Source organism: Sprattus sprattus, assembly GCF_963457725.1.
Source record: "Sprattus sprattus genome assembly, chromosome: 1".
NCBI classification, from domain to species: Eukaryota; Metazoa; Chordata; class Actinopteri; order Clupeiformes; family Clupeidae; genus Sprattus; species Sprattus sprattus.
Window position 1 is genome coordinate 30,319,873 of NC_137920.1, and position 14,825 is coordinate 30,334,697.

A 14,825-nucleotide genomic window follows, 5' to 3' on the forward strand; every position below is an offset into this window, starting at 1 on the left:
ACAATACGGGGGGGCCGGGCTGGGTAGCAGCAGGCTGAGGGGTTGAGAAGGGGGAGGCGGGAGAGGGTGATGGCAGGAAGGAGGGGGAGAAGGCACATTCAAGACTTTGAGGGTGAGTGGGTAGAGCTCCTGCCTGCACGGGGGAGAGTAGCAGAGGCCTGAACTGATGTTGTGAGGTGAAGTTGAACTGATGTTGTGAGGTGAAGTTGAACTGATGTTGTGAGGTGAAGTTGAACTGATGTTGTGAGGTGAAGTTGAACTGATGTTGTGAGGTGAAGTTGAACTGATGTTGTTAGGTGAAGTTGAACTGATGTTGTGAGGTGAAGTTGAACTGATGTTGTGAGGTGAAGTTGAACTGATGTTGTGAGGTGAAGTTGAACTGATGTTGTGAGGTGGAGTTGAACTGATGTTGTGAGGTGAAGTTGAACTGATGTTGTGAGGTGAAGTTGAACTGATGTTGTGAGGTGAAGTTGAACTGATGTTGTGAGGTGGAGTTGAACTGATGTTGTGAGGTGAAGTTGAACTGATGTTGTCAGGTGAAGTTGAACTGATGTTGTGAGGTGAGGTTGAACTGACTTTACAGAGGGTCGGCGTGAGATAGTGGGGGGGGGGGGGGGGGGGGGGGGATGGGGGGGAATAAAAGGATCTGAATCTGAAGAGGATTTGAACTTGGCACTTTGAAAACAGACACATACTGAAAAGCAGGTTTCCTGTTTTTTGTTGTTTTCTACGACACTGACTTGCTGTTAGACATCTGAGTTGGGACTGTCCTACAACCACATAACTGTAAAGAGAAGAAAAAGGTCACATGTTCCAAAACACAAGGGAAGTATAAATATTATTATAAATGGTAGTAAGTGGTATTTGTTATGTCTGAAAAGTCTGGAAGTTGGTCAAGGCCTGAACTCTAAAATTGAGTCCAAAATCTTCTTGTTTTGTTTTTTTGGGAAACCCAATAACAACACGTCTGACACATGAACAGCAACAAGTGCAGAGGGCATTTCAACCTAAACCTCACTAGGAAGGTAAAAGTATGTTCGCTTAATATGTTCAAGATGACCAAGCAACCTTGCAGCGATACCCTCTGGATGAAGAAACTGTTGACTTCTCAAGCACTACAGGAGGCACATATTTGGTATGTCAAAAATGTTTGTCAACAAGGGAAGCGTTGAACGTTGATACAGTGTAGTGAAGACTGAACTGCCTCAAAAAAAGAAAACATGCAGAATGTGTGTGTACATGGGTTTTTTAAGGTGTGTATGTGAGTGTGTGTCTTTCAAGCACACTCTGAAATGTGTGCAGGTGTGTGTGTGTGTGTGTGTGTGTGTGTGTATGTGTGTGTGTGTGTGTGTGTGTGTGTGTGTGAGAGAGAGAGAGAGAGAGTGTGTGTTTGAGTGTGTTTGTTCTTATGAATACTGCGCAATGCAGATACTTTTACTGGGGAAGACAAAATTACCGGAAAGTGTAACTTAGCAGGCCTGGCAAATACACTATACATCTCTGTGTATTTGTATAGCTGTAAGGCTCTCTATTTATAGAAAGTATGAGCATCAAATCAGTATCCAGCCTGAAGACTTTTACAATGGCATGTCATTATATTTCAATTAGTAAATAACACATAAACTCAAAAAGCATGTCAAGTACAACCAAACCTCTAAAAGATGCCACTCTGGCGTAATATATCATCACCCACTTGATTCCATTAACAAGCCAACAAGTTAATCCTGGTTAATCCAAATTGCATAATACAAATTTACTAATTACAAAGTACTGACTAATTTCTCACTAATACAGCAAACATGGAAATATTTCTGTGTAAACACGAACAATACCTCATTTCACAATAATCCTCTGTGCAACAAAAGACAAACATATTACAGAATTGTAATACAGGGCCACTTTTGAATCACTGCTCACTGCCTGCAAAAAGCAGCTACACTGGGCCCAATACTGTTCATTGTTTGATGGCTGGATTGTGTTGTGCTTGCAAACACACCAGGTAATCTCTGTGCCCTTCTCTCCAGAGCTTCCACACAATGAGCACAAAGACAACAATTAGAATGATCCTCTGCCGAACCACTACGCAGACTGGCTGAAGGTCACACCAGTATAGTTTTGTTTTGCCCCTCTCTCAGGCCAGTTCTCAGGACTATCTGTGTCCTGGCTGCAATAGCACAACCATGGTTCTTCCTGCGTACCACACCCAGTCTAACCCTTATTGATCTCACCAGACCCATTCTAACCATTATTGATCTCACCACACCCAGTCTAACCCTTATTGATCTCACCAGAACTGTGGTAAGATCGATAACCCCTTATCGATCTTACCACACCCAGTCTAGCCTCTTATTGATCTTACCAGACCCGAGGCACGTTCTCCTTGGAGCTCAGGCTTGTTGCAGTGATGACAAAGTCGGTAACCAACCAACCGTGTTATTCCACCCTTGGCCAAAAGCCAGTGACAAACTGTGAGACGAGACCATTTTAGCTACCGGACCAGGAGCCAATCATGGTCGAGAAGACGACTTTAGACTTCCTTGTGGCACTATGAGAATCAGAGGATATCAGAGGACTCTTTCTGGTTTAGGAAGTCTATTATCCTTATCAGTCGAGAAGTGAACACTACTTTTAGAGTATTATCATGTAAATTCAGTTTTATCTAAAAGGTTTTGAGTCTGTATTCTGTGAATTGCAAGACATAGTGGCACCGGGACAATATCCACTGGAAGAATGGAGTTTGGATCAAATTAAAACCACTGTGTTTACTGGTTTGAGGTCAGTGTTTGAGCCTCTTGTGGTAATGGCAGCTCTTCCTGTCAAATTCAGTTATCCTGCTAATAAAGTTATCCTACACTGCTGCTGCCAGGCAGGACACATTTGTGAAGCACCACTTTTATTATGACTGCCAGTGCTGGACCTGAAACTGATTAAAACAAGTGCCTCTGGGCACACACTACGGTCAGAGCTACAGTATATCCAATTGCATAATTGCAGTTAAAATGACTTGAATAACTTGAGTGCAGCTCTTTAACATCTGTTTTAATAGCACACAGTACAGACATTGTAAATGTAACTGTTAAAGAGTCTACACAGTTTAGATGCCACTCTAAAGAGTTTTACTCAAAACTGTTTAACACTAAAGTTGGAATGCACCCTTTAGTGTTATTTGGTTCTTCTTTTAACTGTATCAATAACTTGTCTTTTTTCTGTTGAGTTAAGTTTCTAATGCATCGACTTCATGATTTCACCCTCCGTGTTTAGTTTTGGACACTTGTGATGTTTTAGTAACTCATTCTGGATTCTGGGGTAAATGTGCCAGTACGAAAAAAGGATGGGCATGTTTTTTTTGAAGGAGCCCTTGAGACATGAAGTAATAATGTTAGATCAAACAGATTGTATGAAGGCTGTAGGAGCAGGATTCACACTTCTCAATTGTTTTGCTAATCTGGTTTTAAATCCAATTCATGTTGCACCAGAATTTGTGGAATGTAGGCCATTTCAGAGGCAAAGCTTGTTCCAAGGGGCTTGTAGCACCAGTCACATTATAACTTCATGCATTGTATGTCTGTACCGTTGAGAAGAAAGAGGCTTTGCATGTCCAAATGTTCCAATGGCAACAAGATCAGCACTCTTCTGAACATTCTAGAATCTCATTGTGGTTTGCACTGTTGTGTTCTTTTTTATTTTCAGCAGTCTATGAGGAGAGGGTGACAATTATGTACATGAACGCTACAAGAGCAAAGTTGGAAGAATGTTTGCAGTGAGAACCATAAGGTCTGAGTAGGTGAATGTGGAAAGAGTGGTTTAAGTGAGAGAGGGAGAGAGGCACCACGCGGTGTTCAAAGGGGTATCCCACATCGGGCACTGAGCTCAACACATGCCAACATGACGCCACCTAATCCGCCGTCTTATTCCCGCATCAGCAAGTGTTACCAGGAACAAAGCTCAAACAAAACCATTCCAGTTCGACAGAGTTTCAGTCTGTGGACAGGGAAAAAATGAAACAACCATCTTGAAAATTATAACTAGGCCAAATACCTTCGCTGCAAACACAGAGTGTGAAAAGGCAGCAATCAAATCAGAATTAAGCATAGATTGGCCTACATTAGGGTGAAGACTAAAATGGTTTGATGGAGTTGCTGGAGTTGGTGAACGGCGCAGTGTAAAATAAGACCGAAAGCTTTTGTGTGATCCATGTTAGGAAACTGCCAAAACGTACCAAGGGCATCATGTGGACTTCCGTTCGGGGTCGAGTCGGACCCTTGAAAGGTGTGAAGGGGCATTTCACAACCAACACATTTTAAAATCCAAATCTTGACTTTATCGCATTACGGCAACAGGAGCCGCTTGTGCGCGACCACGTCCAAGGCAACAGAGCAACACCTCTACATGAGCAAAAGCTTAATCTATGAGGTCAACTAAGGTCTACCTGAATTGAGTATTATTGATAGTGTTGATGCATGAGGTGCCATTTCTCATACTTCTTTAATGTTCAAGAAAACCTTTGAAAAACTGCTTGGCAGGTTTAGTTAAGAGGTGAAGTAGTGGTTGTACAACCTTATAGTTGGAGCTGGTTGTCAAACAGTAAGTAATACATCAATGTAATACCTGCATCTAGTCACCATCAAAACCAACTGCACAGAGGCCCATGAAAAGACACTAGGCCCTAATACATGTGCCAATGTGATCAGAACAGTTTATCGTATCGTATTCGCGTGTAGGTTTGAAAATTTTCAAGGGAAACGGCTCTTGTCGTTACGTGTTTACATGTGCAAAATGTAAAGCGTTTACATTGCCTCGGGCATGCGCAAAGACCACGGAGATGTGCTCCCACCTGGTTTGTTTACTAACAACATCAACGTGGATCCGCATCGTGCACAGGCAGTGTAGTGGCTTAAAGTTCCCTTTGTTCTATCAGCATATAGTTCTTAATATTTTCTTTGAATAACCACTCTAAGATGGAAAGAAAACGAGTCTACGCGTGGATGTGTTTCAACAACTGTAGAAAACTGTGTTTGCTCCGTCTTTTACTGAACTCATAATTATATGACAGTGGTAGGCTATTAGTTACAGTTGAGACACCCGAAATAACTTGCATGCGCAGCAATCCTGAGACGTGATTTTTAGTTTGCACATGAATACTAACGTCTTCTTTGATCCCAGGAAATTTGAGCACACAACCCATCTCCCTTACGGAGATATTGGCGAAAGTTGTTTTACCTACTTCATTGCAAACGTCTAGTTTTGCAAACGTGTCTAGTTTTTGTGCAGTAGTGAATAGAGTCTCAGTCTACTACACCATACATAGCATATCATGTTTGTAGAAAATGATTAAGGTGCAACAAATGGCAATAAGCATATTTAAATTAAATGATTCACATTGCAAGTAAAATGGTGCGGCTGGAGCAGATACAGGGAGAGACAATGGTGATGCAGTTTGGATGTAGCGACAAACGTTTATGTGCTGTAACAAACACTAGTGTTAACCAGTAGGCCTATGTGAGTAACGTGGGTTTTATTAAAACATAGCGTGTGTAATGTGTAGCTATTTCATTCCGTTTATTAACCTTTCCGGCTGTCTGTATGTATTTACTAGACAGCAGTAGACGTAAAGGAAAGGGAATTAACCCCGGCAGCGGAGCATTTTGCGGAGCATTTTACAAACTTCCATATAGACGCGGGATCAGCAGAGGAAAATCTTTGTTTCGTTAGGCTATTAGTTATATTTGAAAACAGCCAGTCATTGTAGCCTACCACTCGTGGAATAAGGAATTTCAAAGAGATGATGGAGTGATTTGACTCAGAAGTGACATTGGGCATTGGCAGCGCGATATGTTCAGAACAACTTAAACTTCTAGCTCAGTAACATCAACAGCTAAGAAAGAAGGTAAGAAAAATAGACGGAAAACTTTGATTTGCAAGGGAAGCAGGCAAGTGTTGGGGTTGTTACAGTATATGGGCCATTCTACCGAATTGATGCAAAGTCATGTCGGATATATTTAGAATTTTTGTATGTTTTTTTCCCAAAACTTTGTCCGTATGTATATTGTACCATATCTAAAGTACACATATCTAGTAAAAGAACTGTCAAGTTTTATATTGTATTTTTAGAATGTGTTGGAATGTTTTTCCTCTTCCAAAAATTGTCACTACCGAAACATCACATTTACTATAGTAAAAAAGTATTATTATTGACCTGTTCAGATTGTGTTTCCTTCCCTTCTCTGAAGAGTATTTTTACAAATATTTCTTGAAGATTTTCACAATGAAATCCATAGAAATTAATTTTTTACCAAATTTTCAAGGTCAATTTATCTGTTTCGGTAGTGACTGCACTGTTTCGGTAGTGACTGCACTGTTGGATGGATGTTCATTTCTCTCCCAAAATCATCCAAAAGGTGCTCTGGGCCTCCCTTTAGTCCACACAACACATTTATTTAAAAATTATGGGATTGAACTACTTACATTTCATTTTGTCACTACCAAAATCATCTGGTCACTACCATATGTTTCGGTAGTGACTGTTTCGGTAGTGACAATTCTAGCTAACGTTAAGCATAAATAAAGAATTCTAGCAAGCACACGGCTTGCAAACACATCTTTGAAGAGGTGTACACACATACAAACATAAGATTTTCCATGAAACCCCAAAAGGTTTACTTAATTGAAGAAAACATGCGTTTCGGTAGTGACAATTCTTAAGGTTACACATCGATTTTCAGACTTTGGAACACATTTATATAAAAACTATGGGATTTAGCTACTTACCATTCAACCATGAGGGACAGAGATGCAGTGTCACTGCATGGTAAAAAATGCAGAGTCGTGGCTAAAACACAGGCTCAGCCAATGGACTAAAACTCTTGTGTTTCGGTAGTGACATGAAAACTAGGGACATGATTTTATGAGTATAGTAAATTGATTTAAAAATTAAACCCACAATAAATCTAAATATTCCAAGTTCTGTTTCAACCCAATCATAAAGATCTTTGAAATTAAATCATTGAAAAAAAAAAAAAAAAATGAAAAGTGTTATTTAAAGGCATTGAAATTTAGATGTCAGGGTTGGGGACAGCTACTTCCCAATAGAAAGTACCCTATAAATGATGATTTTGTATATATTTAGCTTATCACTATCTCATGTAATGCATTGGGTTTATATAGACCATAACATTTTCTAATTTAATATCTATGCCTAAATACCTAATTGTTTTGTAAATAGATTTTATTGTTGAGGGACTGCATATTACACGAATTCGGTAGAATGGCCCATATAGCCTACAATGTGGTGAAATTTCGGAATTAATAGGCTCGAGTGGCGTTTCCTAAATATGCTTTCTTTCATTTTGCAAAAAACAGTAGGCTATATTACCATATTAAAATGGTGTACCAAATTGCTTTTTATTACTGATAAAAAAGTGTAGGCCTACTAGCCTATTGGATCAGTCTCCTTTCAAGAACAGGCAAGAACTTTCTAGCCTCAAACTTTCTAGCCTCCTGTCACCGTCTCCCCCCAGTCACGCACCGACTCCCCCATGACACATCGGCCTGATTTGACACGCCCTTTTCTGAGCCGAACGATCGTGGTAAACCACCTCTCTCGAAAGGCTCAGACGATCGGTGGAAAAACAAACAGTTCACATCTAGACCCCTTATACATGAGGCAATTGTAACACGTTCGCAAGTTTCTATCGGTGCAGACGCGATGTAACAGCTTTACATTGACGCATGTATAAGGGGCTAGTGATGCATCAGATGTAGCCTTAATACACAACCATGTTAAAAGGGCATAAAGCTAGCTTTTACATGGCTTTAATATGGTTCATAAATGTAACTTGCAACATCAAAACATTTTCTTACATACTTATTTGGTATTTATTTGTAAAATAGATTGGCAATGATAGCATGAGCAATGATAGCAATCAGCAGTGCCAGGAAGTCAGTAATATCCGAATACACACTGCTTATCATGTCAGATGTCAGGAGCCCAAAAGTTTGGAAACCACTAGTTTAATCTTTAACTATGTCTTGTATTTGTAAAGCTTGTTGTATTATCCATTGTGTAAAATCTTTATCTTTAAAGTAACAAGTAACTTAAGCTGTCAAATAAAGGTAGAAAGTACAATATTTCCCTCTGAACTGCGCTGAGGTGGAGACATCAAGTAGCATAAAATGGAAATACTCAAGTAAAGTACAAGGACCTCAAGTACAGTACAGTACAGAACTTGAGTAATGTACTTAGATTCTTTCCATCACTGCCTACCCTACCTGCTAATGATGCACAGGCTTTTTTTTTAAGCAACATTATTAAACAATTGAACCTCCATTTGACCTTGGTGGATAGGGCGTTACATCTAGACACCTCATAGATCAGAGCCTGCATGTCCCAGAGGAAGTTGTAGTTATTAAGGATTAAATGTCAGCATATAACCAATTAGCTCTGCCCCCCAGTAACTGGTTAATTCATTTAATTAAGTAACCAGTATCATGTTCAATTTGGGACAAATATAACAAACCATATTTCAAGAAAAATTGGTTCAGAGTTAACATTTTGTAGAGAAGTCTGCACGGCTGTAGGTTATTTATAACTTAGTGGGTACACTGCTCTGTAGCTATTTTGACCTGACCCCCTTAAACCCACAATATTTTGTGGTAAGCTTACCCAAACCTGCCCGACCCGTGGGACCTGCGGATCACTACCACCTCCTATGCAATACACATCTGGGTAAGTGGACCGACCAGGAACTTCAGGCTGCTCATTATCCCCACAGCCTGCTGCTCGGTACTGTAGACACTTCCTGCAGAATCAGACACTCGCTAATTGTTTCAATTATGGAGTGGCTCGAATGTCCGCTTGTATCAGGATGTTCGGAGTGGCCATGTCAAAAAGAATTTCAGTCTGACTTGTCTAAGCTTGGTGGCTGGAATGACAAACTGATCTACAATCGGAGCTACATTCCCAAATAGTAGAACTTAAAAACGATTTCTTATTTGAATGCATTGTTCCCAGCAACTGCGTATGTAAGGGCGCTGGCAAAAAAACACACACAAAAACGCCTGTCTAAAAATAACATGAATGCGAGACCAATTACATTTTCCAGGTGTGCGTTTTTTTTGGGGCCCGACGTGCTTTGTTTTTTTCTTCACACTGCTTTGCAGCTCTACGAGAGGCGTTGCATTAATTAACAGTGACTTACAATACAAAGCACTTTGAACTGAGCAAGTGCCACGACTGGAGCCAGATTGACGTGAAACTTTGACCCTTTCCCTTCTCCCTCCCCTCACCCGCATCGCAACCCCCCAAACCCCAATAAGTCTTTAGAGACCAATGGCGAGTTCCCTCTGGAACAAGGCCAAGAACAAAACGAAGAAAGAAAGAAAAAAAAATCCAATCACCATGACCAACACCACTGAACCTCCCCCCACCCTTACCCTCCACAACATTCCAATAGTGGCTTACTGTCCTCATGAGGCTGGTAGAGTCAGACGGCAGCCTGCTACCTCTCCGGTTCTCTCTCTCTCACCCTCCCTACTCAAGGTTTCATCGGCACACACTGCAGTCAAATCATTACTATGTCTCAGCCAACGGTAGTCAAAACAAGAAACCGACGTAAGAATTGAGACCGTTGGCATGTATGGGGCTGAGACAAACACTGTGTCAAGAAGAAGAATGTGGTCACCCTGCTTTTATTTTTGAGACCGTGGCGACTGGCAACATCTTTTATCTTTGGACTTCACCAAAAACAGAGACTTGGCCCCTCTTCCTATGTTCAGTGCTAACCTACAAACAGCCAAAACAGGTCTTAGACATAAACTATTCATATGCTGGACACAGTATGGTTACACTGTGTACACAGCAGGCATGGTCATGGGACTTTTGAAAATATTTTTCTCTGAAGAAGGTCAGTAAAAATGTGATGGTTGATAAGTCTTGAGTCTTTTTTATAAACTATTAATTACCTGCAGTTTCTTCATTTTTCTAAATTAACCCAAAAGTAATGAGTGGTGTGAGGCTGTGGAGACATAAAGAACCAACACCAACACTGACTGTTCAGTGTTAAATATTCAACAGTTTTTTTTTTTCTCATCCCTTTTAAGTTGCGGACCTGCCAACGAATTTACACCTGAATACCTTTGTAAGGGCAAATAAGTAGGTTTGTGTATAGATTCAGTTTTTTCAGGGGTGAATTTTTTTCTGTTTACCTCTTAAGTGAGTACACTGCCTTTAACCACTGTAAACAATAAAACTGCTGAATGATGCCTTAAAGCTGATAACTACCACCATAAGAGTCCACCACACTCTGCTTTCATGCAAACTGATTGGTGTGCAGAATTGCCTGTCTGTGTAGATGTTTCCTGATTGGTTCATGTAGCTGGACTATAAAAAACGAAATAAGTGATTGCATCAAGTATAAACAAGCCACATTTTCTTAGAACAGCTAGCTACCAGAATGTTAAAACAAAATATCAACTTCTTAGAGCCTTAGACTATAAATGTCTGGGCTTAATAATTAAGCAGTGAATAAAAGTATTGAACGTTTAAGTTAAATATTATTTCAGGGCCAAAATAAAAGTAGTATAACATGTATACTGTGCTACTATGCATTTCATTTATGTTATGGGTGGTCCCTAACTTATGGTGTTAAAGAGTGAATAGACCTCTACTTCAGATCCAATGTGATTTACTTTCCTGTCTGTATATCTGGACAGCAGTGATATCTATGTCAAGGTGTTTTGATATATTTGTGATAGATTTGTTGCAGTTATTTTAATCTAAAAGAAAAGACTAGGTACACACACACACAAACACACACACACACACACACACACACACACACACACAAACAACTGTGCACACACACCAGTTGTGTGGTGAGGGGTATTGTGAAGAGTTATTCATTACTGAGGTTGAGGCTTAAATGATTAACCGCTGGCCATTCAGGCCATTAGGTCATGGAATTCAGTGGCCCCATACATATTGTGGGGCCATTTGATTAATATAAAGTGAGCCACTTCACCTACACTTTTATTTATATAACTTTCAGAGTAAAAAGAAACGTTCCTTGTGCCGGTGATTTCGTAGACTCTAGGAGAATACACAACACACCTTTCTCAAAATACATGCATCCAACAGGCTTAGCATTAGCAGTAGCATACGGCACCTGCGGTAACTAAGACTGTGACTAACCCACAGTCAAAACACTATTACGCCAAGTTGTTGTTTTGTTTCGTTGGTTCACCAAGTTGTTTGTCTGTCTGTTTGTGTGAGCTGGCGACTATGGCTGTGCTTTTAGTGACTTTGTTGTAGCATTTGGTGACCATGGTTTATCCACGCAACTGCATTCCAAGAGCGGGGAAACAAAAGCAAGTTATCGCCTACAGTATCACCCTGGACAAGAGAGGGTAGATGGGGTGGGGGTGGGGGGATTGGGGGGTTTCAGCAGGTTTTGAAACGTGATGCCCTCACCTGATAACCTGCAGAGGGCCAAAGCACCTTTCCCACATGTCCCCCTCATGCGTTCGCACATAAAGGAGAGGGGAGAAAGGGAGCCTTGTAAACATTAACACCCCGTTGGAAGCGAAGGTGAAAAGTAATCACCTCTCGGGAAGATAAGGGAGGGAGGGGGGACCAGGTTGAGGAGAGGGGGGCCTAAAGCACACCCTTAAGATACCGATCAGTTCCAGCGTAGAACTATTGTCATAGTAGTTATAAGAAGTAAATTAGAATGCTTTGCTACATAACCATTGGAGAATCATCATCACACTACTAAGCTTTTGGAAACCCTGATTATGTCAGACCTATGTCACTCAGTTTGTCGGTCTTCACTGTACTTTTTCTTTCTGGAGTGGAAACGTCTTTCTAAACATTGCCCCCCCCCCTCCCCCCCCTGCATCCTTTTGTCTTTGAACTAAGGACTTCCCTGGCCTGAAACATGCTGCCATCAATCCTGAAAATCTGGTTGTGCCGACTTTACAGAGAAACTTTTCAGGCCATCCTAGCTTTGAGCACCAAACCTGGTCACCGGTCCACTCATACTTGCCCCTGTAAGGAGACAGAACATTCTGCTTTGCATCACATCGAGGTAAAAGCCAGGGAAACTGTCTCCAGGTGGCCGAAAACAGCGAACACCCACAAGCCAAAACACCCAACACCGGCTGACTACAAATGGGCTCTAATCAGACTACGTCACACACGATTGCCGCATCTAATTATATCAAAACCTCACAGGCCCTAACCTTATCTCATCATTGTGTTGGTTTAAAAATAAAACAGCAAAGCAATGATTAGGTGAAAATGGGGCAATTAGTGGGGTTGTCAATACGTTTTCTTAATTGTATCAGTTGGCTATTAGTTTGAAACAGGCTTTCTTAACTCCTTTTTTTCTGAGACCACATCTCTGGCAAGCCTTCTGGCCTGTGCTCTGAGTTTTCAGTTGCAATGCTCTCCTTCTCTTGACCAGGGCACTAGTGAACATTGAACTTGTTGCAGGACCAACGTGGATCTCAGCACTTGGTAAATCACAGAGATTAAGTGTTAGAATTGTTTTGGGAGAAATATATATGGCCCCGTAAAAAGCGAGTATAATCCTGATTTTATCCTGATTTTATAGTCCTGATTTAGGGGGAATACAAATGTCATACTAATTATGTCATACTAACTTGAATATAAATAGGGCACATTACAAAACCTACTCAAAACACTCGGACCACAACTTGTGTCTCTTCAAAGGCAGTGTACACACATGTAGGACAAGGGTAATGAATAGTGCACAAAGCATGGATAAGAACACACAGTATGCTTCAAATAAAACGTACCTTTCTTGAACTCCTCCAGCATAGCGTCCAACTTTGTGTCGTTAAACACATAATGCAATTGGTGACTGTAAAACCTCGTGATGGTTTTCAACGGCGTGGAATCGTCGGGGTCCACAAACGCCAGATCCTTCACGAAGAGCAGGTCCACGATATTGGATCTCTCCCCCTCAAAGACTGGGATACGCGTGTAGCCACTCTCCATGACTTCAGACATAGTATTGAAGTCGAGGATGCCATCGCCCGGGATCATGAAGCAATCCCGAAGCGGTGTCATCACAGTCTCCACGGTTTTAGTTCTCAACTCCAGCGCGCCCTGGATGATGTTCAACTCCTCTTTCACCAGGTCGTTATACGGATCCGTCACTCTCAGCATCTCCAGGAGTTTCTCTCGGTTGTATACGGTGCCTATCTCCTGTCCGAGTAGGTAATCTAACAGTTTGCTCACTGGATAAGACGCTGGGAATGTCAAAAGCATGAAGAATTTGGTTAGCATTATTGTGTTGGCACCGACGGCGAGACCGTGTCTAGAGCATATTGCTTGAGGCACAATCTCGCCAAATATAACAATGCCAATGGTGGACATCACGACAGCTATCAACCCATTTCCCGCAATATCATCGAACAAAATGGTCAAGGTCGTATTCACCAGGACATTTCCTAAAAGAAGCGAGCAAAGCAAGTAATTCCCCTGGCTTCTAACGGGCTCAATTTTTCTAGAGTAGTTCTTCTCCTTCTCCGTTCCGCAGTTCTGAACAATCTGTAGCTCCATGGGATCTAGTGCCATTAGTCCAAGATTCAACCCGCTAAACATCCCGGAGAGACAGAGCAGCATGGAGATGAACATCACCTGAAGCCAAAAAGGAAGCAAGAACTTTCTCTCCTCCACCACTAGGACGTTTGTGTCGTCCCCATCGTGATAAGTCCAAGTGTTTTCCATCCACGGATCGTGCGCCCCGGCCACGGCAGGTACTGGAGTGGCGATGCACAGGTAGTACGATTTACTCCTCTCCGTCTTTCGCAAAGGTTTGACCTCAATTTCTACAGTCCCCGAAGTTTTGCGATTCAAGATTATGTTGGGCAGAATAATTATATCCGAAGTTCTGATCCCGCAGGGATGCAATCTTGAGAGCTCCTCTTGGCTCATGTTGTCCCCAGCGGAGCTGTCGATGCTCCCAATGACTCTGGACCTCTCGTGTTCCGTGAAAGCAATTTTGGACCACGTCTCGTTGTTTATGTTTTGGCCGTAGACCCTCAATTTCACCCGAGATCTCTCACTGACCCGGAGAAAGCCCTTATCCATGAAAGAAATGTCGTCCGTGTCTTCCAGTCTCAGTCCAATGATGACCGTCTCCTCGCCACTTGTCGGGATAATTAAATATCCGCTGACAGTTAAGAATATTAAAGTTAGGGCTCGGACCCGGCTAAGTGACGCCATTTTTGCAGCGGGTACTGAGACCGAAGGCTCTGCCATGTTGATAATGGGCAACCTCTTGAATGAAAAGGACTTTTAAAAATCAGAGCCAATCGGAGTCCGGCTTCATCTCCGCTGTGCGTCGCTTTAACTTGTGCATCGGACCTGCTTGGCTCAACAACGCGTCCGAAACTGATTGCTCCTTCAGAGCGGCCTCCGTACGCACTCACGCCTCTGCTGGGGTCCCAGAGACAGGCGAGCACAGTGACCAATCCAGAGGCGCTCTTAACCGAAGGCGGGCACTGTGCCGCCACTCCAACCAATGAAAAGCAAAAACAAGAGCAATTTAGAAGACAGGAGACAGGACTTTCCGCGTGACTTTGGCTTTTAGAAGCAATCAGGTTGGTAATGTTTCCTCTTTTCCTGAAGAGTTTGTAATACAATGATCGTGGTGCAAACGACAACGTCGAGCTCAATACTGTTATCTGGCAAGGCAATGTTTTCTTCGATAAACACATTATACATTCCTATAGGCAAACAAATTACTAGATCATGTCATTTTCATAAATATTCCTGTAAAATAGTCGAGATGTGATGA

At 41.8% G+C, this 14,825-nt stretch overlaps 1 protein-coding gene across 1 annotated transcript in view; it reads right to left on the reverse strand.

Annotated features, from left to right (window-relative positions):
* cnnm2b (cyclin and CBS domain divalent metal cation transport mediator 2b) overlaps window positions 1-14,287 on the reverse strand; it is a gene marked incomplete at both ends in the record, with an annotated part of 29,892 nt that extends 15,605 nt beyond the window's left edge. Inside the window, 1 exon segment of the mRNA XM_080847315.1 lies at window positions 12,817-14,287. Within this exon segment, the coding sequence (XP_080703441.1) occupies window positions 12,817-14,287 (1,471 nt within the window).
* Window positions 14,288-14,825: the final 538 nt, after the last annotated feature.